The following is a 26279-nucleotide window of genomic DNA, read 5'->3' as shown; positions in this document are numbered from 1 at the left end:
CTGCGCGATCGACACGCTTCTGCCAACTAGTGGATCGGAGGAAGAACTGCACAACAGTTTCTACAGTACAAGTCCTATAAATACTGTCAACTATGAATAATTGAAACGCCAAACTCTTTTATAACAGTCTCGACCAGCAGAGAAACATTGATCTACCAGTTTCAGTAAATAAACCAGATCAATATTAGAGTAAGGCAGGTAAAATCTATTTTATTATGATTTTTGTGCACTGTATGTTTTTTTGCACAGCTGTTTTTGCACCTGAATTTCTCCATATGTACACAGTTTAGCTCAAACACACCTGAAACAATGATTGAGGGGGTCAGAAGAAAAAAAAGGCATGTCAACAGTATGTCAAAAATGTTCAGTCTTTTATTTAAAAACTATAAACAGTCACCAAAGTAAATGAAGCCAATCTATATCAGACTGTTAGATATATGTATCATTGCACACCCTACAGACACTGCAGAAATGGTGAGGGGGGGTTGGGGTCGCGACCCCGCTGGGATGCTAACACAACAGGCAGTAATAAATGTTACACAACACACAGCAGAGAGGACAGCCTGGGGTCCGGGAGCCGGAATGTGGCGTGGTCGTAAGAATGGATGAGAAAAGAAAAAGAAAACGCAAAATAGTACAATAAAATCCCACACTATATTAAGATAGAAAAAAGGTCTGGAGGAAAATATCATACCTGCACGGAAAAGCAAAGAACACAGGAGAAAACCTGTATAAAACTCCATGTATTTAAACCAATTTACAAATACAAAAAGAATCACGTACGGGCGGGCGGCTCGTACTCTGACGGTTACAGTGAATACAGGTTGAGGGGAATACCTTCAATAGTTGTTTTTTGTCTCTTCTACAAAATGACATATGATATATTATTTCATACTCTTTCAGCCAGCAAAATGAGTTCTACAAGTTATAATAGTACAAAAAAGGGGAGAGAAAAAAAAAGAAAAAAAAAAAATCATCACAGTTCCACAAAGAAAAACTTGTAGCCCTCCGCCAGCCCTCCCAAAACTTTACAGCATCAGTACCTTCGCAGAATATTTACAGGGTTTAAGTACATTCATCCACTGCTGAGTACAGAATCACATCTCAAACGAGTAACCAGGGGTCGAAATAAAAAACGTGAGTCTGAACCTACTAACGTAATGCTTCTGATACCAGTGGGCAGCAGCGGCATGAAGGAGGGTGATTTAACTTTATATCTATTCACAAATATTTACACAATTTTTTTTTTCTCATTTACTCATATTGGTATTTATTTCAATAATAAATAAGTGAAAATATAATCGGCTCAAGTAAGAAAACCAAGCTATCAAGTTACAAAGAAAAAGAATCTAGCCACACCTCTGCTTGCCCCACTTGCCCCGCCCACAGAATCCCCCCCGCCCAATCAGCGGCGCTCGTCCGGGACTATAAAAATGTGCTCGTTGGGCCAGGCGTGAGGAGGCGGTTAGAAGAGTGAAATGGGCGCTGGTTTCTGAGTGGCTGGTGGAAGACCCGTGGCAGTTTGTGAGGGAGAAGGTGGAGAGGGACCGGGGGTCGGCGGAATGGAGAGAGAGAGAGGGGGAGGAAGGTTTTAGGGAGACAAGAGGTATTGCCCCGTGACCCAACGACGCTGGCGACCTGTGCGGCAGCAGAACGGGGAAACTGGAGTCTCTTCTGCTTCCAAAGGTTTTTGGGTGGAGCTGAGCTCAGGCCTGCAGGGAGCGCGTGAGTTCGTAAAGGCATTTCGCGAGCGTGGTGGAGACCTCCATAGTGCTCAGCGCCAACACACACAGATGGTTCTCATGCCGCCGCACCAGCCTGAACACAAACACACAGTCCTATTACATTCAAGTCTGCTGCATGTTGGGTGCACATGATAGAACAAGTGAATCTTAAAAACAATCACATTTCACCCCAAAATATTTATTTATTATTTATATTTATAACATTACAAATACAGTAATGAAGACTACTTCAAGATTTTTTGAATTTTGACATTATCAGTAAAACTATATAACAAGTTCTCTTTTGTTATTATTAATGTATTAACTAACAATGAGCAAAATATTTTAACAGCATTAATTAATCTTTGTTAGTGTTAGATAAGAAAAATGTTCAAGTTACTTCACAGTGCACTTTACTAATGTTAGCATGCAATTTTTGATCTTTAAAATACATTAGTAAATGTTGAAATTAACATGAACTAAGATTAATAAATGCTGTAGAAGTGTTCATTGTTCGTTCATGTTAACTAATGTTAACAAATTAATGTAAAGTGTTACCACATGACGACAATTAAACATTTTAGTAACACTTTACAATAAGGCCCCAACAGTTTAAGGCACAATATGTAATTTTTGCCACTAGAAGTCGCTTATTCAAAACAAAGGTGTAGTTTGATGACGCCTTGATTTCACGGAATCATGGGAGGTGTAAAAGAACCTGAGACGAGAGACAAGCGCGACACGGCTCAAGAGCAGCGGGACTTTTATTATGCCACAGACGAGCGCTTCCGCTTCTTCCGGTCATGCAGCACTGTTTATCATATTAAGTACATTTGTATGCTGAAAGTTGTTATAATGCTACTCTCTGCGTTCGCTCGACGGCTGCTATGAGAGACTTGTTGCACACTACAGTAAGCTAGATCAACATTAGTCATGGTAAAACATGGTATTCGCGGTAAATCAAGAAAACGAGAAAACGAGAAAAGATTAATAAATACTATAACAAATGTATTCATTAAAATGCAAAATGCAGTTTCTTATATCTTTATTTACTATTTTAGTGTGAAATATGACCCAAAAAATGTACTTGACATAAAATCTAACTTTGATCTTACAGAATTTTGGCATATATGATTATGATTTTATGCCACAGAATTTAAACACAACAAGCGGTTTACTTACTTCCGTCCACAATCCGAGTACTTGGCGATGTTCTTTAACGTTAAGGCAGCAGTTAGTCTAATGTGTTTGGTCATTGGTCCCTCTTTATCATCCTGAACAGAGAAAACAAAAACATAACATCATTTTACATGTCTGAAAGCAGCAGAGATGCCGCTGTTGTTGGCATGAGGTTATACTCACTGTGAAGTCCCTGAACACAAGGTTCCTCGAGCCCCGGCGTAAAGCCATCAGAGCTGCACTGGGGTGGTTGACAAGCGCTTTCTGTGGTCTGGGAGGAGGCGGAGGACTGTTGACCGCCGCTGGAGGAGACCTGCATATCGACACAGTGAAAATGTCTGTCACAATCATCTAAGACCATAAGCAAGAATGAGCTGAAGAAGTTCTACACACTTGGAAGTGTTGGGGTTGCTGCCTTGTGTTTGCTCCTCCAGTTTGAGTGCAGCTATGAGCGCTTCCCTCGAACAGTGCTTATCCTGCAAAACACACTTTATGATTAGTAAAACACACACAATACACTACCGGACAAATTTTATGTTTTTGAAAGATTTATTTGATTGAAAAGACAGTAAAAACAGATATATTGTGAAATATTACAACAATTTAAAAACTGTTTTCTATTTGAATACACTTTAAATTGATATTTAAAATGACAATCTTTCATAAATCATTCTAAGATGCTGATCTGCTGCTCAAGAAACATTTCTGATTATTGAAAACAGTTGTGCTGCCTCATATTTTTGTAGAAACTCAGGATCAGTGCTATTATTTTAATACTGATGTTGTTATTATAATAGAGTTCTATTATAAAAAGAGAAAGACAGGATCTTGCCTGCAGGTGTGTGATGAAGGATAGTCTCTGTCGAGGAAAAGGTTCACAGCCCTCCCACTGGCACTGCCCTGGGTACACGTCTTTACTGCCATGATGGGTAGCTGCGTGGTAAAACACCTGTGACGGTGTGTCAAACCACCTGACCACACATCATGTTAAAGAAAAAAATAAAAAAAAAAGTGTTAGTCACCAGTATCCATCATTGACAAGAACAGCATCTATAAAATAAAGCATGTGTTTTCCTACCGTTTGCATGCTTGCCACAGACATTTAAAGTTCTGTCCAGGTTTACGTGCTTGATCTGGAGAGAGGGCGGGTGCTGGAGAACTCTGATTGGCTCCTTGTGCAGCCTGATCCACTGGAGGCGGAGTCTGAACTGACACAGGCTGCTGCAGAGATGAATATTCAGTGAATAGAAGGCATAAGATTAATTTAAAACTGATTATGCAGTCTGAATACAGCAACTACTGCACATATAAACAAGCATGGTGTAAATTCACAGGTTTTTCTTTGTGTTATTGCTCTTTTTTGTTTTTACAGTATTATTACATTTAAGTGCAAGAACTAGAAAATATAGTGCCTCACACACACACACACCTTATTCATGTGCGATAAAAGTCCAATATAAACTTGAGAAAATGCATAAATCCTGCACACAACTAGAATAAGGCGTTTTCTTTTTTTGTAACGCGCGTTTTGAAATTTGCTAATACTTTTGCGTGTTTTATAATCGAAGGTCGACTGACCGAAACATTGCTAATAAAATTTCATAATAATGCAAGTTTGAGTAGTGTGCAGGATTTATACATTAAGTGCAAGAAAAAAAAAAATATTTGAAGAGAAATACAAGGGCGAAAAAAGGTCACGGCAGCCCAAAAACAGAAAAATAGCTAAAATACATTTTACATACAGAAAATAAGACCCATTTAAGAATTTTTGGGCATTTCCTCTGCAAGTTGGAAAAAAAAAAAAAAGAAAAATCTCACTGCCATTCACCCAAATATCCCGACTGAGTAGTTGATGTCAGTTCACACTAGGGCTGCACGATAAATCGCAATTAACATGAAATCACGGTTAAACCAAATTTGATTAGTGCGATTATGAAATTGCAAAAGGCTGCGATTATTTTTTTTATGCACAAGCTTGTCAGTGACGCATGGCTCTGTGATCAGTAAACGTGCATTTGAAAAGGCAACACGCGTCAAACATCTTCCCAAACATGAGAAGCATTTATGAACCTCTTGTCCAACAAAAGGCAACATTTAGTAACTTTTTAAACTCCAAACTCACTTCATAACATCAGTTGAGTGTTTGAAAACATGCTTTTGTGAGATGATGTGGCTTCTTACACAGAATAAGGCACACAACATATTTCATAGTATTCTATACAGGGCACACAGGGTGAATAGGGTAAAAATTTTAACTAATAAATATCACCACATTTTCACCAGTCGATTAAGCACAATTGTTTTGCATAAGTTCTCTAAAATTTTATATTGAAATATGTATTAATTTGCATACATTTTCAGAAAGGAAATCAAAACATTGGATAAAGCCAGGTAAATGTTTTTAGATTAAACAAAAACACACTACCTGAGCATTGGTTTCAGGAAGCGGCGAGGGCACACTTGGTCTCTGCTGTGCTGCATTCTCTATTGCTACTTTTGCTACTGTGCTTGGGTCTGCGCCCGCCGGCACGGCCACCATGGTGGCGCTGTTGCCAGCATTGTTGGGGTCGCTGATGGTCACTATCCGTACACCCATTTTTGTGGGGATTCCGGAGTTACCTCTGTCCCCGTCCTCCAGCGGTCTCTTCAGCGACCGGCTCTCCGTGGTGCCGTTAGCGGGAGGCGGCTCTGAAACGGGTGGAGGTGGGGAGTGGTTATGAGGTGGGTGCTGTTGCCTCACGCCCAGTGTCTCTGAGTTTGGGCCGTTGGAGATCTCAGCGCCGTGGCTGGGCCCGTTGGCCAGGCGTTCTGCCTGCTCTGCTTTGGCAGTGTCCTGCTGAGGAGCAGCAAGAGAGTCCGTGAGTCCAAAAGCCACGTGCGCTTTCTGAGGCGACAACACCTCACCGTTCCCCATGTGTTTGGAAGCCTTATGATTTGGAATGTTTTTGCTCGGATGGGAACCAGCGTCCGATCGCTCAAAGTCACACACCCCGTTCACCATTAGCTTTTTAGGGTCGCAGGGCGTCTGCTTTCCAGGGCCTTCGCTGCTGCCCTGTGTCGCAGGGCCGTTCGGCGCCTGTGTAGCCTCTGCTTGGTTGTTCCCTGAGTGGTATGGAGGTAGACTTGAGTCGAATTTCCTCCCATTGAGCAGCTTCGGTCCGTCCACCTCTGCCGATTCCCCGTTGCTGGCTTTGGCCGAACCATCTGCGACAGAGTTGTTCTCCATGACCTCGATCTTGCGCTCGTGCACATGTAGTCCCGTGGCGTCCTTGGCCTCCTCCTCCTTTTGGCAGATGATTTTGTCACCTCGGAAAGGTGGAATGGGCGTGGCTCCCGCGATCGGCAGAGGCGGAGTCAACTGCAGGCCGATTGTGGGCGGGGTCTGCGCTCCCTGGCCGGGGAAGCCAGAGTTTGGCACAACAGTGAAGGTAACTTGGTTGCTGGGCGCCGCCTGCAGGAGGGTGCCAGGGGTGGAGGTGGAAATGATCTGACCTGGTAGGATGGAGATGGGAACGGCACCAGGACTCTGCATAAGTTGCACGTTCAACTGCGGTTGAGGTGGCACCGAACCGCTGTTGGTCACCTGGTATACGACTTGCGGGCTGGGCGCCCTGGTGCTCGCAGGAGCGGGAACTTGCGGAGCGGGGAGTATGAGTTTTCCACCAGGGGTGGAAGGACCACGTTTCGGAAGCAATAATTGTTTGATCAGACTGGATTCTGTAGAGGTAGGTTGGGCGGGGGGTGGAGGAGGGGGCGGAGTCTGCTGAAATTGCCGCTTGACAGACAGCATCTGGCTGACTGTGTGTGGCTGGGCCGGCTGCAATGGGGCAGGGTTAGGGACCGGTGCGTTTGGAGAAGCGGGAGACGCCGTGGGCTGCGGCTGGATGGTCTGAGGATTGGGGTTGGTTAGTACGATTTGATGAATGGCTGGGGCGAATGCGGTGTTGGGTTGTTGATTGGGACTGACAATGACTAGGCTTTGCTGTTGCGTTTGCTGTTGAGGTTGTGGCGACTGCGCTTGAGGTGCTGGTTTGGGGGCGATGTTCTGAAATGCAACACGAGTGCTAGTCACGCCTGCAACGGTCACAACCTGCCCTCCTGCCATTAGCGAAGTGCATGGCGCACTCACATATTGAGGCGGTGCAAGCACCACGGCCTCTTGGGAAGGGGCTTGCAAGCGCTGCTGGGCCACCGAAGGACAAACTCCTTGCACTCGACCTGTAAATACGTGTCCTTGGGGCGGCGGCCCCTGCTGGATCAGTGTAACAGGGGCATGATGGAGCAAGGGCTGCTGGGTAGGCGAGCCGCTGTGGTTGGGAACTGCAGGTGCAGTAGATGCCGTGGGGATGGAGCTCTGGATCATGGCAGTTTTGAGGATGTCATTGGGTCGTATGGGAACTGGGGCGGTGGCTGGAGGGCAAGCGGGAAGTGCAGCTTGTCCTGGTGGGTTCATTGGGAGTCGTGGAACAGTCGGGGCTGGCGCAGGAGCACTGGGAGCGTTGGCGTGTGACGTTCCGTGCATGGTGAAGGCCACCTGTGGTGCTGCCTGGCCGGCAGTAAGGCTTGGTGCTGGAGCCCGGACAAGCTGCCCTCCCACACCAGGGAGCAGCGCTGCATGGATAAACAAGATGCAACTGTCTCATCACCACAGTAAACATTTCAAGGACTTGTGTTACATTCTTACAATCATGTTAACTAGGGCCCTATGATTTCAGCGATGCAGAAAACAGACAGAATTGTGGAATCCAGTCATAAAAAGTGCATAAAAACAATGTATAAACTTTAGAGACTGACCGATATATCATTTTCCCAATTTATGATTATGCAGTTTATGATTGGTTGTCTGTTGCTATAACATTCTAAAACTTTCACACTGTATAGTTTTGGCACCAAAATTCAGTGTTAGCTCCACTAACAGTGTTTCAAACGACAAGTATGAAACGTAATTAATCCAGCCCAGTTAAATAATAATAAAACTGTATATATACCTGACTGGGTCTGAGGGGTTTCTGAGGGGGCTTCGTGTTTTGGAACTGGTGCAGGACTGGCCTGCTGCTGATAATAAAGCTGGACAGGAAGAGGAATCGGCCTCTTCCGCACACCAACCACATGTATTTGAGCCTGCCCACTTAGCCGTGTGTCCTCAACACGCTTCACCGTGTGATTAGGAAACAGCGTCCTGAGAAACACATAAGCACAGCGTTGATTTTCTCTTCGAGTTAAACATATACAATTTGGGACAGCATCTGCCCAACATTTCCATTAATCTCACCTCAGGCATTTGTAGAAGTTGTTGGATGTCAGCACGCCACCCCGCGCCATCTTGCTGCAGGTCGCCAGATACTCAGAGTACATCTCTGAGCGAGAGACCGAACCATCTGGATGAACCTCAAAATGAGCATTGAGCCTACCAAGAGCAGAAAGCATTCATAAAACACCAGAACATTTAACGGAAGTGAGAAGCACAAAAACGAAAGACTTTCTGTCTTACCACTGAGTTGTGAACTTCTCTCCATCTACTTCCACAATCCCAGGCGGAGGCGTAGACTGCACAGGTGCCCTGTTCACTACAATGAAACAAACCCAAACAGAATGTAAATACAGATTACATAAACTCATTAGCACAGTTACCGCTCACTGTAGGAGTACCGTATTGTTCCGAATATAAGACGACCCTGATTATAAGACAATCTCCCTTTTTGAAGATGTACCTTTAAAGACCAAATCTTCAATTTTATAAAGAAAATATATTTGTGTGTGTGTGTGTGTAATATATATATATATATATATATATATATATATATATATATAAAAAAAAGCTTTTATTTGATAAATTTTCATATTGTATATTTTTCAAATTTTAAATTTTTGTCTTGAAAGAATGGTAATACTGACAAAATGTACCAACGATCACATTTAAAAATAAACACTTTTTGGCATACCATAAAAATAACCTGTAGCCCATCTGAATTATATTTCATTAACAGTAGAAGTACTTATTGTAGTTAAAATCTGGGTACCGTCTTACGTTTTAAAATCACGTACGGGGGAAGTTTGGCAAGCGAGGCACACTAACACGACAGTCACGCGGCTCTTAGATGGTAAGTTTTTCTTTGACTTTGCGCCACCTATTGTTGTGGGTGTATTAATGACAAAAATCTTGACCCTGAATATAAGACAAACCCGTTTTTAAGATGTATTTCTAAGAAAAAAAAAAAAACATTCAGAACAATACAGTATTCCTCATTCATTTCCTATTTTATTTTATTGAGAAGTAGTTCACAATGCTGAGCTTAAAAACACCACTTCATATATTATGCTGGGTTCAATATATTGTAAGTCTGATCCAGTATTAAACAATATTTTGTGAGCAAATCACTCAATATCATCACAAAACACTGATAAAAGGAATTTATTTTAGTGCTTTACCAAACTGCTGGAAAAAATAAAAGATTGCAGCGCTGATTTAGATAACTAACGGATGCAAATATACAGACTGATTCAGAATAACTACTGACTGGTTAATTATTGAGGTTGACAAGTTTATCTAGATTTCTCTTATTTTTAGCTTTAATATATTTAAAGATGGGGCTTTAATGTGGATAAATGACTATTAACTGATTTTAATTATATGTTTGTTTGTAGGTTTTTTAACACCATACCAGCTGCTTTGGCTTTCTTGATGACAAAAAACATAAAACAAACTTTAAGTTTTGTGTCTGTAATCTTATATTGTGTAAATGACTTGCTCCAATGGTTATTAAAAAGAAAAACTACTTGTGATATTTGAATATGTATTTTTGCACACCCCTACTACACAAAAACAGAAAGCAGACCCATAGGAGACTTACCAGCGCCAGGAGTGCCTTGCGTTGGAGGGGGAACGTGCTCTACCAGCTGCGGTCGAACCTCTGAGACCTGAGAGCTGGAGGCCTGATGCTCGATGAGTTTTACTGCCGTCAGGGCGTCGGGTCCGAACGTGTGCAGGTCCACTGACACCAACCGTACGAGAAGATCTGACATACATGAACACAAACTATTCAGCTCACTGCTCATCATGGTTAGGGATGCACCAAAATTTCTGCAACCGAAATGGCTGAAATCACGGACCGAAAAAGTGGAGTTTAATTAGCACCACAATTGGCAATATCAATTTCTCATTTTTCTATTCTCATTTTGATGATCAGATATTGATTCTTAAATCCCAAGATTGATCTTTCAGTCACTAAACATTATTTGCGCTTTGCAACTTTTGATCTGAAATAGACTCAGCTTTCAAACTAACAATTTTATAAACGAAATTCAAACAACAAATGTTGTTTTCATGGTCTTTAATGTTTTTTTTTTTCAGTTTTGGGCTAAATGAAAACTTTAATTTTGGGTTTTGACGCATCACTACTGACAGTAGGCTGAAAGTATTTCTCATACTTAGCAGGTAAATGTGTACCTATGCTTCTCTCCACAGAGGAGATTTTCGAGCATGTGACCTCCCCGAGCTCAGCCAGCTGGTACAGAACCTCCAGAGCCGAGATGACCAGCATGATGTCTGGCAGCGTCAGGAGGGCAATGACTTCTCTGTACGACTCCTGATCCACATACTCGCAGATCAGGACGCCGTTATCCTCCACTTTGCTCAGGTTTCCCAAGATTTCCATGGCTGCAGGACGCAATGGAAGTATTTAGCAACTTTCACAGAAAAGCTTTTACTGCACGAACAGTTCACCCAAAAAAGATACTTACCCCTCATTTTGAGAAAACGATCCCGTGACAACAAACATTTCGTGATGGTGTGAAACATCAGATGCGTCGTTCGGAAATCAACTGGATCCAACTGAAGCTGAAAAAGGACAAACAGACATGTTTAACAAAAGATCTGACACAAAGTCGACAGAACCACACATGGATGTATTTTTGTAGGCCAAAACCTAGAAATGAGCATTTTAGTACTTCTGGTTCCCATCATTTTGAAGTCAATGTTTTTTTAAATGTTTAACGACCCACAGTAACGTACAGTGATGCAAACTACTCAACTTTTCTAATGGAATTTCTCCATTTTGAACTGAAAATATGCTGTCATTTAAATGATGTCATTCATAACTTAATGTGATAAGACTTACAAACGAGAGTGAATGTGTGCATATTTTATTTAAAATATTTGCAACAAGTTTAAATGGACTACTTCACAACAATTAGACACAGAACTTTTATCATTTTTATTTCTTCTTTATTCCCTTAAATCCCTTTTAATTCTTTAATTATTTAATTTCTTTAAAAAAAAAAAAAAGGGTCCCTCCAATGTTCAAGACATGTTTATGGCCTTGTCGCAAACTGACCTATTCTTGACATTCTTTTTCTTTTTTTAAATTTACAGTCAAAATACTGCTTATTCATAACAAATGAAATACTCTGAGTCAGGTACAATAATGACTAGGCTTTGACGTCACTACTGGGGAATAACCTGATTTTTCTTTTTTAAATAAAAGTTGCGTCCCAAATGACGCACTATACACTATGTACTCAACCGTCTACTGTATGAATTTTATACTGTTATTTAGTCATCCAGCAGAGTCACACTTCACTTTTTCAATTTATTGAGTGCATCATGTGGATATACTTGAGTTGCCAGGTTAATCGTCTGCATGCAAACCAGGGCAAAAGGTTAATTCAATAAGCTGATTTTTGGGAGCTTTCATCGTATCAGTGTCTGCAATAATCCAAGAGTCAATGAAAAAATCCTATTAGGTTTTTGTTGAGGGAACCAGTGTGATACTAACTTCCAGGTTGGCCTACAAAAATGTAGGATGAATCTTTTAGATTGTCAACTCTGACCTCTCCAGCAACGTTGCCGAGTGTGTCAAGACCCAGCTGCCGTAGCTGGATGAAGGTGCAGTGCGCACACAGCAAGAGGAAGCGCAGACATGTGCGATTAGCTGCCAGGAGTTTGATGTTGGCCTCCTCGAAGGACAAGTTCCTCAGAATCATTGCCACCTGCAACACCCGCTGGCCCTCTACATCTCCAATGCCTATGTTACGTGCCGGGTGGAAGAGAGAAGTGCAGACGTCTCTCGTCTCCAATCCATCTGAAAAAAGCATGATGCACGCTTAGTTTTAAGTAATACTCGGTTAAAACGTCTCGACTAATCAAAGTGAAACTACACTATTCACCACAAAGGAAACGAGAGTAGCCGACACGTAAACAAACATACTTTGAGGTGTGCAGCTCCTGTCTGAGATGAGATCTTTGACTTCATTGTCTTCAATGACATCTTTCCAAAACTACAAAGAGAGGACAACAAGAGAGTTAAGAGCACAAGAAAAGGACAAGTTATACTGTTAAAAGAAAGCAAAAAGCATGCTTTGCTTACCCTCACAAAGTCTCGTGACGTTTTCTCCTGCCAGTCTGTCCCAAATACAGCAGAAAAGCTGCCTAATGCTGAAAGACAAGCACACATGTAATGTTAAAACACATGCAGTCCCAAAACACAAATACTCTAGTAACCGCAGGAGCAAACGTACAGTCGTCGAAGACTCCCGCGTGTGCCAGCAGCAGTGTGACGAGTTTGGGCTCTTTTTCCAGCTGCATGGCATGCTTGCTCTCGTTGGATAGCAGCGTGCACACGTTAATGGCAAAGTCCACCTCGTTCGGGAGCCCAGACAGGAGAGACAGCACCAGTTTGTTGTAATCGGATGGAGGGATGAAATCCGTCGACAGCCCATAGCTTTGGCGGAGATAGTCTGTCAAAAAGAATTAGCAAAAAGGAGGTGGTTTTCAGAGACTCATACAAAACACTCAGCCAAGTGTGAATGCACAACCCTCTACAATGCGACTAAATCACTCACATATGCGACTAAATCTTCACTCTGGGCAACTAAATAATGTTTATCATTAGCCACTGGCTAATAAATTCTTAGATTTTACTCGCTAGTGTGTGTGTTAGAGGCTAAGTATAAATTTAGCATAGATATATTATCACTTGCTGAACACTGAATGAGCGCTTGAGAGTTTCGGTTTCTGTCAAGCGATCTGTACTATTTCAATTCAGCTCAAAGGATGCGCAGCGTAGCTGTATTTGACGTACCGCAAACTCTAGTGTGAAGGTGCACAACTCACGGTCTCTTTTTGCTGAGAGCGTTTCTCTCACACACACGCAGAGAAAGAGCGAATCGACACGCTACATGTAAACAATATTGTTGCATTTTCCTGTCAAAATAACAGAGTTCATGTGGAATTATTCAGCTTTTAAGAACAAGCAGAAGAGATGCTGGTATTAGTAGTAATATTATCTTTTAATAATTACATTTATATCAGTCTGGAGAGTAAATATAGTCTACTATTTTTATAGCAAATGCCGATTCTATTGCCAAAGTGTGCGTAGAGGGCTGATGCATTAGTTTGTTCAGACCACAAATGTAAACTTCACTCCTCACTACATCAGCATATGGACGTTGAGTGTTTGTTGGACCCTATGAAGTTTTATTTTTTCCCAAAAACTGTTTTCTGTGTTAATTTGGCTGTATTCTGTTTAAATGGCTTAATGAAAACAAAAGAATGTCTAATCAATTGAATTCATAATACAATCTTTTTAACAATGCCATATGAGTATGTTTTTTTTCCGGATTCTACATTCACAAATGATCAAAAATGATGGTAATCAAATGAATGCATAAAACTAACAATTTAACTAATCTTTTAAAAAGTTATCAGGTTTGTTCAAATCACTAACCAAGTATGAGTGGTGCAGCAAACGGCACTTAAAGAAAATTTGACAATGCACAACAAGAAAAACCTACACCAATCCTTATATAAACGTAAACATCATCTGTCTGTCTGAAATGAGTGCGGTAGCAGGAGTACCATTTCCTTCATGGCATTCAGAGTTTTCACAGGTGCAGCTCCAGCACACACTAACCCTTTGAGCCAGGTGTGTGTGTATGTGTATGTGTGTGTGTGTGTGTGTGTGTGTGTGTGTGTGTGTATATATATATATATATATAAAAATATAAAAGCCTCAGAGCAGCAGACAGGGCTCATCTGTACCTGATACAGTGTGTTGCTGGTAGTTGTATGACGTGGGTATTGCACCAATCGGAAGCAAATGTTTAGGATTTCCCGGCTGCTCCTCTTCATCTTCCTCTCCAAAATGATGCACCTTTTCATACTTCTCTAAATAGCTGCAGAGAGAGCAGAAAAAGACATCAACACACCAAATGACAGATAGACAGATATATGCTCATGATCCCGGGGGAAATTCAAGAGACATGAAGACTTTAACATCCAGACACATTTATTTGCTGAGCAGTGAGCACCTGTTTAAAAGATTGAGGGATTATAATAGTATCGTATACATTTCATAAGATGTTTTAAATGAGCAGACGTCGGTTTCTGTACTCAGACGTGTATTTGGAGGGATAGCATGTGTGACTGAGAACATCATTTACTTCAACTGCAAAATCCACACAAACAAAAATATTGCTCCAAACTTGCATACCTCAGGGACTGAGAAAAAACGTTTACAGTTTAAGTGGTTGATGCCAAGAAAAGATATTTAGAGAGCAGAGTGGCTGATTGCCAATGCAATAACCATATACAGCATACAATTTAATGATAGTAAATAAGACAAACCTTCTTAGGATGTACAATATTTCATTTGACAAGATTTTGGAAGTAACACTAGGCAGAATGGCCAAGCGTGTTCAGTTGTTGGCTAAGATGATAACCGATTAATCGGCCTGTCAAATGCAAAGAGAATATGCAAACGCAAATGTCTGCACCATTTCCATTCTAACATAAATCACATTTTAAAGACCCACCAAAGACTCCAACCAAACATCACCATCATACAACTCGCATAATGTATGACGTTCAGAAAGCACGAGAAGTTTATTCCAGAGAATCAGGGATCAAATCCTATTGTGAGTCTAATAGTAATATTCACAGTCCAGCTCCGCGTGTTTGAGTGTGACTCATGAGTGGTTCCCTCGACTGAATGAGCTTTCACTTTTGCGCACACACTCACACACACGCCTCCCACTGTTACAATACAAACACTATAAATAGACATCTACTCACCATAAACACTAGAAAACACACTGTACTGGACACACGCAGCGGTGTATTAGGATTTTAATTCGTGAAAGCTGATATTCAAGACAACCAGAAGACAAGTTCTCCCATGTCAAATCAAATGTCATTTTCTTTAAAGGGGAGCCTATTATGCCCCTTTTGACAAGATGTAATATAAGTCTCTGGTGTCCCCTGAACATGTCTGTGAAGTTTCAGCTCAAATACCTCACAGATCATTTATTATAGCTTGTCAAATTTGCAATTTGGGTGTGAGCAAAAACACGCCATTTTTGTGTGTGTCCCTTTAAATGCAAATGAGCTGCTGCTCCCAGCCCCCTTTCCAGAAGAGGGCGGAGCTTTAACAGCTCACGCTTCGGTTACTCAACAACAACAACAAAGCTGGAGAATCTCACTCAGCCAAAATTAGGATTGTCAGTAACGGTGTTCAGCCTTACATTGTTCAAACCGGAGTCGGACACTGATGGAGAGACTAGTAGTCCATAAAAAGTGATTTCTGTAAAAGAAAATATCTCCCTTTGCATTGAACTTTGAGTGTCGTAACCTTGCAGATGTTGTTTATGCTCAAACAGCAACATTACACACTAACTTTATAAAAAAAAAAAAAAAATGTGAAATCATAATCAAGGACGCCTTTAATTAAATTGTGAATTGTATATAACAACTTATCTGCTGCCATCCAGTCCATCCAAAAATGAAAACTGTCATTACTTAATTGCCCTCATGTCATTCAACACATGTATGACTTTGTATGAAGTATTTTTTTCTGTGAAACACAAAAGAAGATATTTTGAGGAATGTTGGTAACCAAACAGTTTCGGTTCCCATTGACTTTAATTGTATTTTTTTGTCCATACAATGGAAGTCAATAGGAACCGAAATTATTTGGTTACCAACATTCTACAAAATAACTTTTATAATCCACAGAGGAAAGTCACACAAGTTTGGAACAACTTGTGGGTGCATAAATGACAGTTTTTATTTGTATATCATTTTCACCACCTGCAAATATATATCCCTATTGGCCATTGAGAAATTAATGAATTAAAAAACAAAACAAAACAAAACTGTAGTGATGACTCTTTGGTTGCTCAGTGTGAGAGTTCAGACAAACCCACAGCTGATTACAGGCTGATGTTTCACGAGACACTAAATGAGGACCTTCTGAAAGCATCAGGCCTATTCTGTACAATTTAAGTCAATTTTGTTCCTGCAAATCTACCTTCCTGCAAAGTTTAGCTCCAACCCTAATCAAATACACCTGAACCAGCTAATTAAGATCTTCAACAGCACTGGATAATTCCAAACAGGTGTGTTGCAGCAGGGCTGGAAATGAACTTTCATCGAGTGAAACCTATTTTTCATTCACAAACCTGCCAGGTAAAAAGGCAGACTCATTATCTGCTGCCCAAACCAGACATGTAAATACAGAAATGAAGCTGACAGATCAGGAACTATGGCATCCAGTCAGCGCTCACGTGCAAAGCCTCAGGTCCAGACAGTGATTTACTGCCCCCTACTGGAGACACAGTGAAAAAGGTCAAGTTTCACCTGCAGGAGCTGCTGAATGTGTTCTGTGTCTGGCAGAAAAATCACACAGTCTAGAGAGACAACAGTTGTTCTTTTATACAACTAATATATCCTCAAACAGAATTAAAGTGCGGCACCTAAAAACTAAAACAGTGCAGGTTATGAATAAACTAGAGCAAATTCAAAGTATTCATATTAGCATGAAGTTTCACATATTTACATGCAACTTCCATGCTTACTTGATGCTTCTATGATTACTTGAACAGCAGTACTAAAAAAACCATGCAAAATGTTTCTGGGAAAACTTGAATAATGACTCAAATGAATCAATGAATACTTTTTGCTAACCAGCTCATTGACATGAACCAAATCAATTGATTCGCTAAAATGAATCAGAGCAACAAATGACTGCATGGTCTGTACCAAACAAGGAGAAGAACGAATAACACCACACATGCTCCAATACGCCGTGCATAAAATAAAGCTGCCCTGTCCTTAAAAATAGACTATTTGCCAATTACTAAGACATTGACATGTGTTGTTCAGTTGCTCTCCTCTCTTTAGTTGGCAGACGGAGCGCCTGAATGCAGATGCCACATTTAAATGACTCATTTCACATGCTCCGATCGCTGGCGAGCGGTTCAGCGGAAAGCGCATCACGCCACGAACCCAAAGACCCAAGTTCAAATCCCTCGCCAGCTCTTCCTCAGCTGTGACGGTGAAAACAGACACACGGATTCCTCTTTTCAGCATGAGATAAGAGTTAGACTACACAACGGTTTCCACCTGTTCTACTACAATCCATCAAAAAAAAAGCACAAACGAAATTCCTTCAGAAAACAAGCTGTTTTGGATTCATTTCTCAGTCTGTGTGGTGCGAGTGAATCGGACTGAGGTCCGACAGGGCCTGCAGGACTTTTCCTCGTGGTATGTGTGTGGGATGCTCCCAAGGTTTTCAGAGGCTTTGAGATAGTTCTGGGAAAAGGTCTTTGTAAATTACATCTGTAATTAAAACATTCCAACATCCTGATCCAATCAAAACACCTGCAGCTTAAAACACAGGGCTTACTAGTTTTGAGTGTTTACTAATGTATAAACAGGGATGATTTGTTTTACTGTAAAAACTACACAGATTTAAACTCACAAGAAGATTCCCCATCACAGGTATTGAGTTTCCTCTGAACAATCATGTCTGTCTAAACTCTTAAAAGCTTCCAGATCCGCTTCCACCAAGACGGATACACCTCAACATGACACAAACCTCTTCAGGATTTCAAAAACTACCGGCATTAGTTACATCAACATTGAGCAGCACTAAGGCTACGTTCACACTAAAGCAGGTAAATGTGACCCAAATCTGATTTTTTTTTTGTCCACATGTGACTCATATCTGTTTTCCCCATGACAGTGTGAAACAGTACTAACCACATGGAATCTGATCTCTCCAAATTGTGCCACTTCCATATGTGGTACTAAATCCGACAGGGTCAGATGTTGTTTTGTGATGTACCTACAGTGTGAACAGTCATATTGGAATTCATGCGATTTTTACGTCACTCGAGATCAACATTCGTCTCGATTCTGCGCTCATGGGAGTCTATTCAAAGATTTGACATTCCCTACGTTATCAAGACAGTTATGAAAGGTAGTCAGTAGAAGGGCAGTGATGTGTCGTAAGTACCCCACGGAATGCGATTGTGCTAGTTTTGGACTAGTTTTGAGAAGCAATTGAGTGGATTTTGTGGTAGAAACCTGGCAACCCTGTTTGTATCATTCTTTTGGGCATGCAGGTCAGTTCAGAACCATGATCTGTTCACACTGGAAATCTGATACTGGCCACATTTAAAACAACAACAATGTAAACAGCTATACAAAAAAAAAAAAAATAGTTCTGAGCAAAAATCGGAATTGAGCATTAAGGCTCGCAGTGTGAACGTAGCCTAAGACCTTTTGATTATGAAAATAAAACCAGAGCATGTCTAATAAATCCATGCATGACTGGATGCCACAAATAAAACTGGTTAATGCTCTATTCACACTATTCTGTCCTTCATATACCGCTCTCATGAGGAAGACACACAGGAGAATGCGGTTTGCATCCCTCGGCGTTCTGAGGTCTTCTCACAAACAACCTCTCTTGCAATGATAGTAAAAGAGACTTTGCAGAATGATAATTACGTTTAGTCCGTTGCATGGCAGGTGTACGTCTCCTCGCGGCCCACACAGCCTAAACGCTCCCTGCTGCCAAGTCTGTCTGTCTCACCCCCCCATAACCTACTAAACTACAGAGAGATGCACGTGGAAAACCAGCAGCCGCTCTCACTGTACAGCAGACAACACTACGCTCCTCGCTTCTGATGCTATGAAGATATATCTATGAACAGAAAGATTTTGCATGTGCAACATCTTTGGTTGTTTATACATGAATCAAGTGTGCGCATGTTGTAAAACACCATTAACCACATTCATAAACAAGCAGATAACAACCTAGAAAGCACAAAACAAGTTCAAGTACAAGAGGAAAATAAAACACACCACAGATCCAGAACACAAATATAATCACAAACACACAGGAATCAGCACATGCATCATGTGAAACTTCTTGTCAAACTCTTATCGAACCACAAAACCCTGCCTCCAAAACAAAAGACTCCAATAGACCAATGCAAGTGACAGATGCATCCTTAAAAGTGACTCAAATACAAGTCCAAAAGAATCATCTATGACAGTAAAACACGCTGGCTTAGATTTTATGTCACAATGTTGCATTAACAATGTGTAGAACACTACAAGCTGAAAAGGCTTTTTAAAGAGAGTAAAAGCTAAAAAAATATCTAAACTAGAACCTCCTTAAGAGTTTTTTTTTATCTCTTATTCAAATATACAGGAATTAGCAAATGCATATTGTGAAACAAATTGAAAAAAAAAAAAAAACTAAACTAAACTAAACTTCAAACCATATAAAACAAAACCGTGCCTCCAAAACAAGAGTTCTAGTGACAGATGCATCCTTAAAAGTGACTCAAATGCAAGTCATTTTAAAGGAACCATGTATAAAACACAGAAAAATGATCTAAGCTAAAGCCTCCTTTAGAGTTTTTCTTTTTCTCTCTTATTCAAATATACAGCATGCATGTTGTAAAACTTATATAAAAAATATATATACTTCAAACTACATAAAAGTGCAAAGAAAACAAAGTATTATAGGCCAATGCAAGTGACAGATGCACCCTTAAAAGTGGCCCAAATACAAGTGCATCTATCCCTGCAAAACTCCCTGATTTAGATTGCATTTGTCACTTAATGATGCATTAGAATGCATGTGTAGAATACAAGTGGAAATTAATAAGAGTGTAAAAACTATCTAATGAAATCATCAACGCGAACATACAAGCCCCCAAAACACAGGCTTTTGAGTCGGAACCGAGCCGCATGTTTGAGTGCATCAGAGCAGAGAAGCGCCTGTAAACATTGAGCACATGTGCTGGAGTTGATCAGAGAGAGAAACTGAATAAGAAAGACTCACCGAAGGTAGTACTGTTTCAAAACAAAAGCAGCATTCGAGCAACTCCTGGGGAAATTGAAATCCTCGCCCAGTTCGGCCCACTGGTTCTTGTCGGACACCTGTAGGGTGATGAGACAGATGAGAGGGGTTCGGTTCAGATGCAGGACCGTGTGTGTAAGAGAGAGATAGTGTGTGTGTTGTGTATATGTGTGCATGCTAACTCCCATTAGCACTCCGGCTAACTTACACTTTCCCATGTGAAATGAATAAATCAGACCCGCTGCCGAAAAACAACGTGCTCCGAGGCGAACCTGTCCGAACCCCCGCGACTGGACCGCGGATCTGACGCGGTTGGTTTGCGGGTGTATTTACAACGCGGAATACACAGGCCTGTGTGCGGCCTACAGTCTCGCAGTCCTCCGCCACACGGGAGGAATAAATCCGCTGATGCACACGGCGGGTCCGGACGGGATTCGGCGCCTCAGCTTCGGTTCTCGTAATCGATGTAAAAGCCGCCCGGTAATTTTGAAGTGAGTGTGTGTGAAAGTGTGTGTGCGCCAACACACATACACTCACTCACTCACTCACTCACATACACATACTCATACATACACTTACACAGGCCGATGCTCGGCAGAACCGCAGGGAGATCCGCCGAACCGGGTCGGGGAGTTGAGCTGGAAGAGTGTGTGTGAGATGAGAAATGTTGAGTTTAGTGAGTGTGTGTGTGTGTTTGTAAGGAACTTACCTTCGCGAAGCCCCCTAAAGACACCACTCTCACATAGAGAGCACCCAGGTCCAGCTCCTTCCCACCCACCACGGGAACCTTTTTAAACGGTGATCTGTGGAGAAAAACAGCCGAATGAGCACCCGTGATCCGTCCGGACCCCCTCACGCGCCCGGCGCGGGTCACTCAAGTTATAATAAGCGCGAAATTCCCGCTCACCCTCTGCTGTGGTGAAACTGCCGCAGCTCGTCCAGGAAAGCCTGTCCTTTCCTCCGCTGCTCGGGGAGGTTTTTCCCCGTCGAGTTCGCCATCGTTTCGCTGAAATTCGGTCAAACCCCCGGCTCAGATTCGGTTACTAAGAGTCCGGGGATCCCATGCTCCGGTCCGGCGCGGCTGAGTGTTTTGAAAAGTTAAAGAAATGACGGAGGATGAGAGTGGAGAAACCCGCTCCAACGGCAGCCAGAACAGACCCCGAGCGAGCTCAGCCAAACAGCAGCGCTGCGCCGCTCATGGCTGCACGGGAAAACAACGGTACCGGCTGCGCTTGTGTTGGGGTTTGGTGTGGGTTTTTTGACAGTGCGGGACGGACGCGGCTCCGGTTTAATCGCGCACACTGTGAAGCGGCAGCGGGATCCAGTTCAGACAAAAAGACCCGAGGCCGCGCAACTCCGCGGCGCCCCCTTGCAGGCGAGCGTCGGTATTGACACCGCCACAGCGCCGCTCATGAACAATAGACGGAGCTCGCTGAAGAAAAAGGGAGAGTCTCGAAACTCCTCCTGACCGTTAAAAACGGAAACCAGCCATGAGCGTCGGTGGGGGGAAGGGAACTGTCAGTTTACACTAGCGTCATAAAAATAACAAAACTTGAGCCAAGCAAAGTGTTGGCTATGAGAAAGAAGTTTAAATGAAGTTGTTTTTAAAACTCAGCCATGTGTCATCTGAATTACTTTGTCTTTTTATAATAACTTTCATTAACTATTGTAAAAAGTAAAAAAAAATTGGGATATTGCATTAAAAACGTTGGGTGGAAAGGCCAAGATGTGCACAAATTCTAGAAATGTGCTTTAAAAACATATAGGTGAATTTGTTTATCCGATAAGAGGCACAAGTAAGTAATTTATGATGGCACAGTTTCTTTTCCGATCGCATCAACTTCCATTTTTAATACAGATATTTAACGGCAATTTCCCATGAAGTGACGATTTTGTTCTCATGAACACATGGGATGGAAATGGTGCTTTATGCACAACTGTTTTATTGTGATATTCCAGTTTTGTGCATAAGTAAAATTTGCAACTTTGGGGGCCGTTTATACAACACCATTTTCAACTAAAAACTGAAAACTTTTCACGTGTTTTGTCCTTTTATTTACGACAACAGCGTTTTGGGGGCCTGAAAATGCAAACTTTTGAAAATGGATTTCAAAGTGCAAGTTTTTGAAAACGATCGTCTCCGTGAGAACTACAAAATGGGAATCTGTGAAAATGGTCATGTCATGTGCACTCGTATTATGTTTTCGGTCTAGGTGCGTAGTGTTTCTTTACAGAATGACATCGCCATCTACTGGCCTGGCAGCATTTAAAACTCAGCAGCATAATACAGCGATTTAGTCGTTTTTGCGGATCCGTGGAAACGGGATCGTTTCGACAGCGTTGTCATCTGTAAAAAGAAAAAACTTTTCCGTTTTTTTGTCACCGTTGTTGCGTAAACATACCCTTGGATGGAAACATTTTTTTCATTGTGCTATGTAATTTTAATAAATGTAGATATAGCCTATATCCAATATATTTCATAATGACTCACAAACATCTGAAATGTATAAGTAAAAGCCTGTTCAGTCTGTTACAAAACGCCACATATCTGGCACTGCGCGCTGCTCAGAAATAAACATTAATAGCTTAAGTTACACCGTGGTGTCTGCAGTTAAAGTAGTACAATCTGCGCTTTGTTGCAGTGGATGGTTAGTCATTTACTCCCGGTCCCTTGTGATAACCGCCGGGCGGATATAAACGACACGGGGTGACTACATTCAACCATTACACGCACCCCTCTCGCAAGTTATTCTGCCACAAAATGGCGGAGCTCGACGCGAAAGACCCCATTTTGTCAAGCAGACGATAAGAAGAGTTCGAAAAAGCGGAATTTTATGTTTCTAACGATATTTCGAGCGAGTTTGGGATGCGTTTCGCCGCGCGTGCTGATATGTTGAGCCGTCGCGCGCCAGAGTGGAGAATAATGTCCGCGCGCTCTGGGTTTGACGCAGCACGATCGCTGCTCGAGTGAAGGCACATATTTAACAAGCTAGATTAGATTTATATAATATTTTAATAAATTTGATGGGTAGTCATTTTATCTAGAGTCTTAAATTCAGTTGAATGTTTTATGTTCTGATCGGTTAGAATTGTTAACCTGGTTTGTGTCCATTTATTTGTAATATATTAATAATCTGTTTTCATATTTTATGATCTGTACTGCAAAGTTGTGTACTTATGTCTGTTAAAAAATGCAGCTGGCTATACATGTACATCTGCGCAAACCATGCATTTATGTACCGGATTCTCAAGGTGATGGAACACCTAAAAATATCAGGGGATTTTAAAATTGTGATGTCTAAAACTGTAAATGTGATGGAAATGTATAAATATGATCATCTCATAGGCCGATCAGTATTCCATCTGTTAGAAACTACTCTTTTTTTTTGAGTGCAATCTCTTTAAAATGCTTTTTAAAAATCCGGAAAGACTGTAAAAGTCATGCAAGCATTGCAATATTGAAATTTATAGACTTGAAGACTGAACTACGTGCAGCTTTACTTCAGCAAACTCAAAAGCCTCCATCATCAGGGTAGTTATTAGACATAAGCCAATGTACCAGATTGTCCAGGTAATCTGTTTAGTATTAATCTATCATCTGAAGGATGCACGACTAAAACAGAATTATTATATCTAAGTCTTTGCTAAACTCAGACAGCAACAGATATTAAGTAGCATATAAAGGTTTTGAGGGGGGAAAGAAGAGCTTCAGGTAGATATGAATAGTGAAAGTGGAAAAGTGCGCCTTCTTGTGGTTAAACATCGAAAATGTTCTGTATTTATTGAGGTGTTTGGCCACATTCATTTAGCACAAAAGTGTCCGTGGAAAAGTTGAGGAAAAAAACCCCTAAAATTAAAAAAAAATTAAAACAAATACGAGTTTATTTAAATAATAAATCAATACATTAAATTAAAATACAATTTTAAATAAAATAAAATTAATAAATAAAATATATTTGATTAAAATAAATACATAAATAAAAACATTTGATATAAATAAAATAAATAATTAAATAAAATAATTTGATAAATATATTTGATTAAAACTATTTAAATAAATTAAGATAACATATTTAAATAAATGAAGGTTTATTTAAATGAACAATAAATGTAAAGTGAGTAAAAAAAAAGGGGCAATGATATAATGTAATAAAAACTAAATCTTTTACACATTTATAATATTAATTTTTCACAGTATTGGGTCTTTAAAATATAAAATGCAGGTAGTTGATCCCTCAGCTTGTAGCTTCCCTTTTAGCCACTAGGGGGCAGCACTTTCACACAAATGAACTGCTATAATCTCATATCAGGAAGCATTATATAGATTTAAGAGGTTAAATAGATTATGACGGAGAATGGTGGTGTTACTGATGTTGGGAATGCACAATATATCGGTTATCGGCTTTCAAATATAAAGAATTATCGGTTATCGGTATTGGCCAAAATTTCCATATTGGTGCATCCCAAACTGATGTAGTTTTCACTGTAACATGTAACAAAATTGTGATGTCCCGGCCTGGAAATGTTATGGAAATTGATAAATATGTTTATCAAAACACATTTAAAAATAAAAAAGGCAATTGCGAGTTTACCTACATCTCGCAATTCAGATTTTTTTGTTGTTGTAATTTTTCATTGTAATATTATCCTGCAATTTACACAATGCCAGTATAAGAATTAAGACAAAAAATTATACTTACCTTGCATTCTGAATGAATTAGTCTATGTTCAAGTAAAGCCACAAATGCAGGGAAATATACACTGTATAGAGCTTTATTTGAGCACAAACAAACAAAACAAACTACATTCAAAACAAACATGTTCTTAAAGTGCTGGAAGAATTTCTCACACACAATCTGACACAAAAAATACAATTAAAAGAACCATATTCCCCAAAAAAGAATGAACCATTACACAAAATTAATATTTTATAATAACCTTTCTGTATAGACGACAACTCTTGAATAAACCTGAAGAAGAATATTTAGCATTGTCCTGGACTGTATGATAAAATAAAAGCTCAGGTGTTTATGGGCATCAGTAGTATTTGTGTGGCGTAAAGGAGGTAGCAATTCATATAATAACAGCTGACTGCTCGACCAACTTAAAAACATACAAATTAATCCGCATGTACCTGCCAAACTAACCGAATAAAGTTGTTCGTGGGCGTCTGATAATAAACCACACACATATATATTCCAACAAACTTAAGGCACACAAACCCTAATCCTCTAAAAATGAGTTTAAAATGTGCTCTAAAAATGAGATTTAAACATGAATTTTGCTTTGGTTGCCGTAGAGAGGCCTTTCTGCATATTATGGGCTGTTACGGATTTCCATATGTCTCTTATGTAATAAAGCAATGAGGCGCTCTCAATGTAAATAGAACAGCACGTGTATTTCAGTATTATGTGATCTGAACGCCCACAGCGCATCTGTTCCTACATCATACATGAAGACACACGCATACCGCTTTACCTTTACAACATTCTGCTGGTTATGAGATCAGAAGGAAGACATTAACATACAGTGAATAAATCAGTGATGTTGATTCAGATAAAACATAATCAGGAGTCAAATCAGATCTTATAACAGACATGGACTGACTTTGAAGAGTAACAGATATTAAACACAAATGGTGACGATTGTGCATAATTTTAAAACAGACTTGAACTAAATCTATAACCTCTTAGCTAAAATAATGATAATTACAGTAGCTAAAAGGATGTGTTAAAGGATTAGTTCACTTCAGAATTCAAATTTCCTTATAATTTACTCACCCCCATGTCATCCAAGATGTTTGTCTTTCTTTCTTCAGTCGAAAAGAAATTAAGGTTTTTGAGGAAAACACTCCAGGATTTTTCTCCATATAGTGGACTTCAATGGGGACCAACGGTTTGAAGGTCCAAATGTCAGTTTCAGTGCAGCTTCAAAGAGCTCTACATGATCCCAGACAAGGAATAAGGGTCTTATCTAGCAAACGATCGGTCATTTAAAAAAAAATAAAATATATATATTATATATATATATATATATATATATATATACACACACACACACACACACTTTTTAACCACAAATGCTTGTCTTGCTCTGCTCTGCAATGTGCCACACATTAAGTAATCACATTGGAAAGGTCACGCGTGATGTAGGCGGAAGTACTGATCCAGTGTTTACAAAGTGAATGTGCAAAGACTAAGACAAATGGCCTTTACAAAAA

At 40.5% G+C, this 26279-nt stretch overlaps 1 protein-coding gene across 2 annotated transcripts; it reads right to left on the bottom strand.

Moving 5' to 3' along the window:
• Positions 1-352: 352 nt before the first annotated feature.
• arid2 (AT rich interactive domain 2 (ARID, RFX-like)) lies at positions 353-21454 on the bottom strand. 2 transcript variants are annotated; one of them, XM_051891098.1, is made up of 21 exons: positions 20967-21454; positions 20769-20862; positions 20042-20139; positions 13942-14075; positions 12420-12638; positions 12269-12336; positions 12110-12179; positions 11733-11983; positions 10644-10740; positions 10351-10560; positions 9755-9919; positions 8395-8470; positions 8176-8310; positions 7892-8082; positions 5329-7514; positions 3982-4121; positions 3736-3874; positions 3297-3379; positions 3087-3216; positions 2907-2998; positions 353-1818 (listed from the first exon to the last, which is right to left on the bottom strand). In XM_051891098.1, the coding sequence occupies exons 1-21, from the start codon at positions 21056-21058 to the stop codon at positions 1707-1709; spliced, it is 4782 nt and encodes a 1593-aa protein (XP_051747058.1). In that variant the 5' UTR covers positions 21059-21454; the 3' UTR covers positions 353-1706. The 2 variants fall into 2 exon arrangements, with proteins under 2 accessions (XP_051747058.1, XP_051747057.1); XM_051891097.1 differs by having other exon boundaries at positions 3982-4124; positions 20967-21453.
• Positions 21455-26279: the final 4825 nt, after the last annotated feature.

The sequence above is a fragment of the Ctenopharyngodon idella genome, chromosome 4 (assembly GCF_019924925.1).
Source record: "Ctenopharyngodon idella isolate HZGC_01 chromosome 4, HZGC01, whole genome shotgun sequence".
Lineage (NCBI taxonomy): Eukaryota > Metazoa > Chordata > Actinopteri > Cypriniformes > Xenocyprididae > Ctenopharyngodon > Ctenopharyngodon idella.
Note: the sequence above shows the minus strand (reverse complement) of the source record. Positions and strands in the feature narration are given on the sequence as shown.

Coding starts and splice junctions, on each gene's coding strand:
- arid2 (XM_051891097.1), bottom strand. CDS start 21,058: ATGGCGAACTCGACGGGGAAAAACCTCCCCGAGCAGCGGAGGAAAGGA. Junction 11,984..12,109: donor CAGGAGCTGCACACCTCAAA/GTATGTTTGTTT, acceptor TGCTTTTTTCAG/ATGGATTGGAGACGAGAGAC. Junction 9,920..10,350: donor CTCTGTGGAGAGAAGCATAG/GTACACATTTAC, acceptor CATGTATGTCAG/ATCTTCTCGTACGGTTGGTG.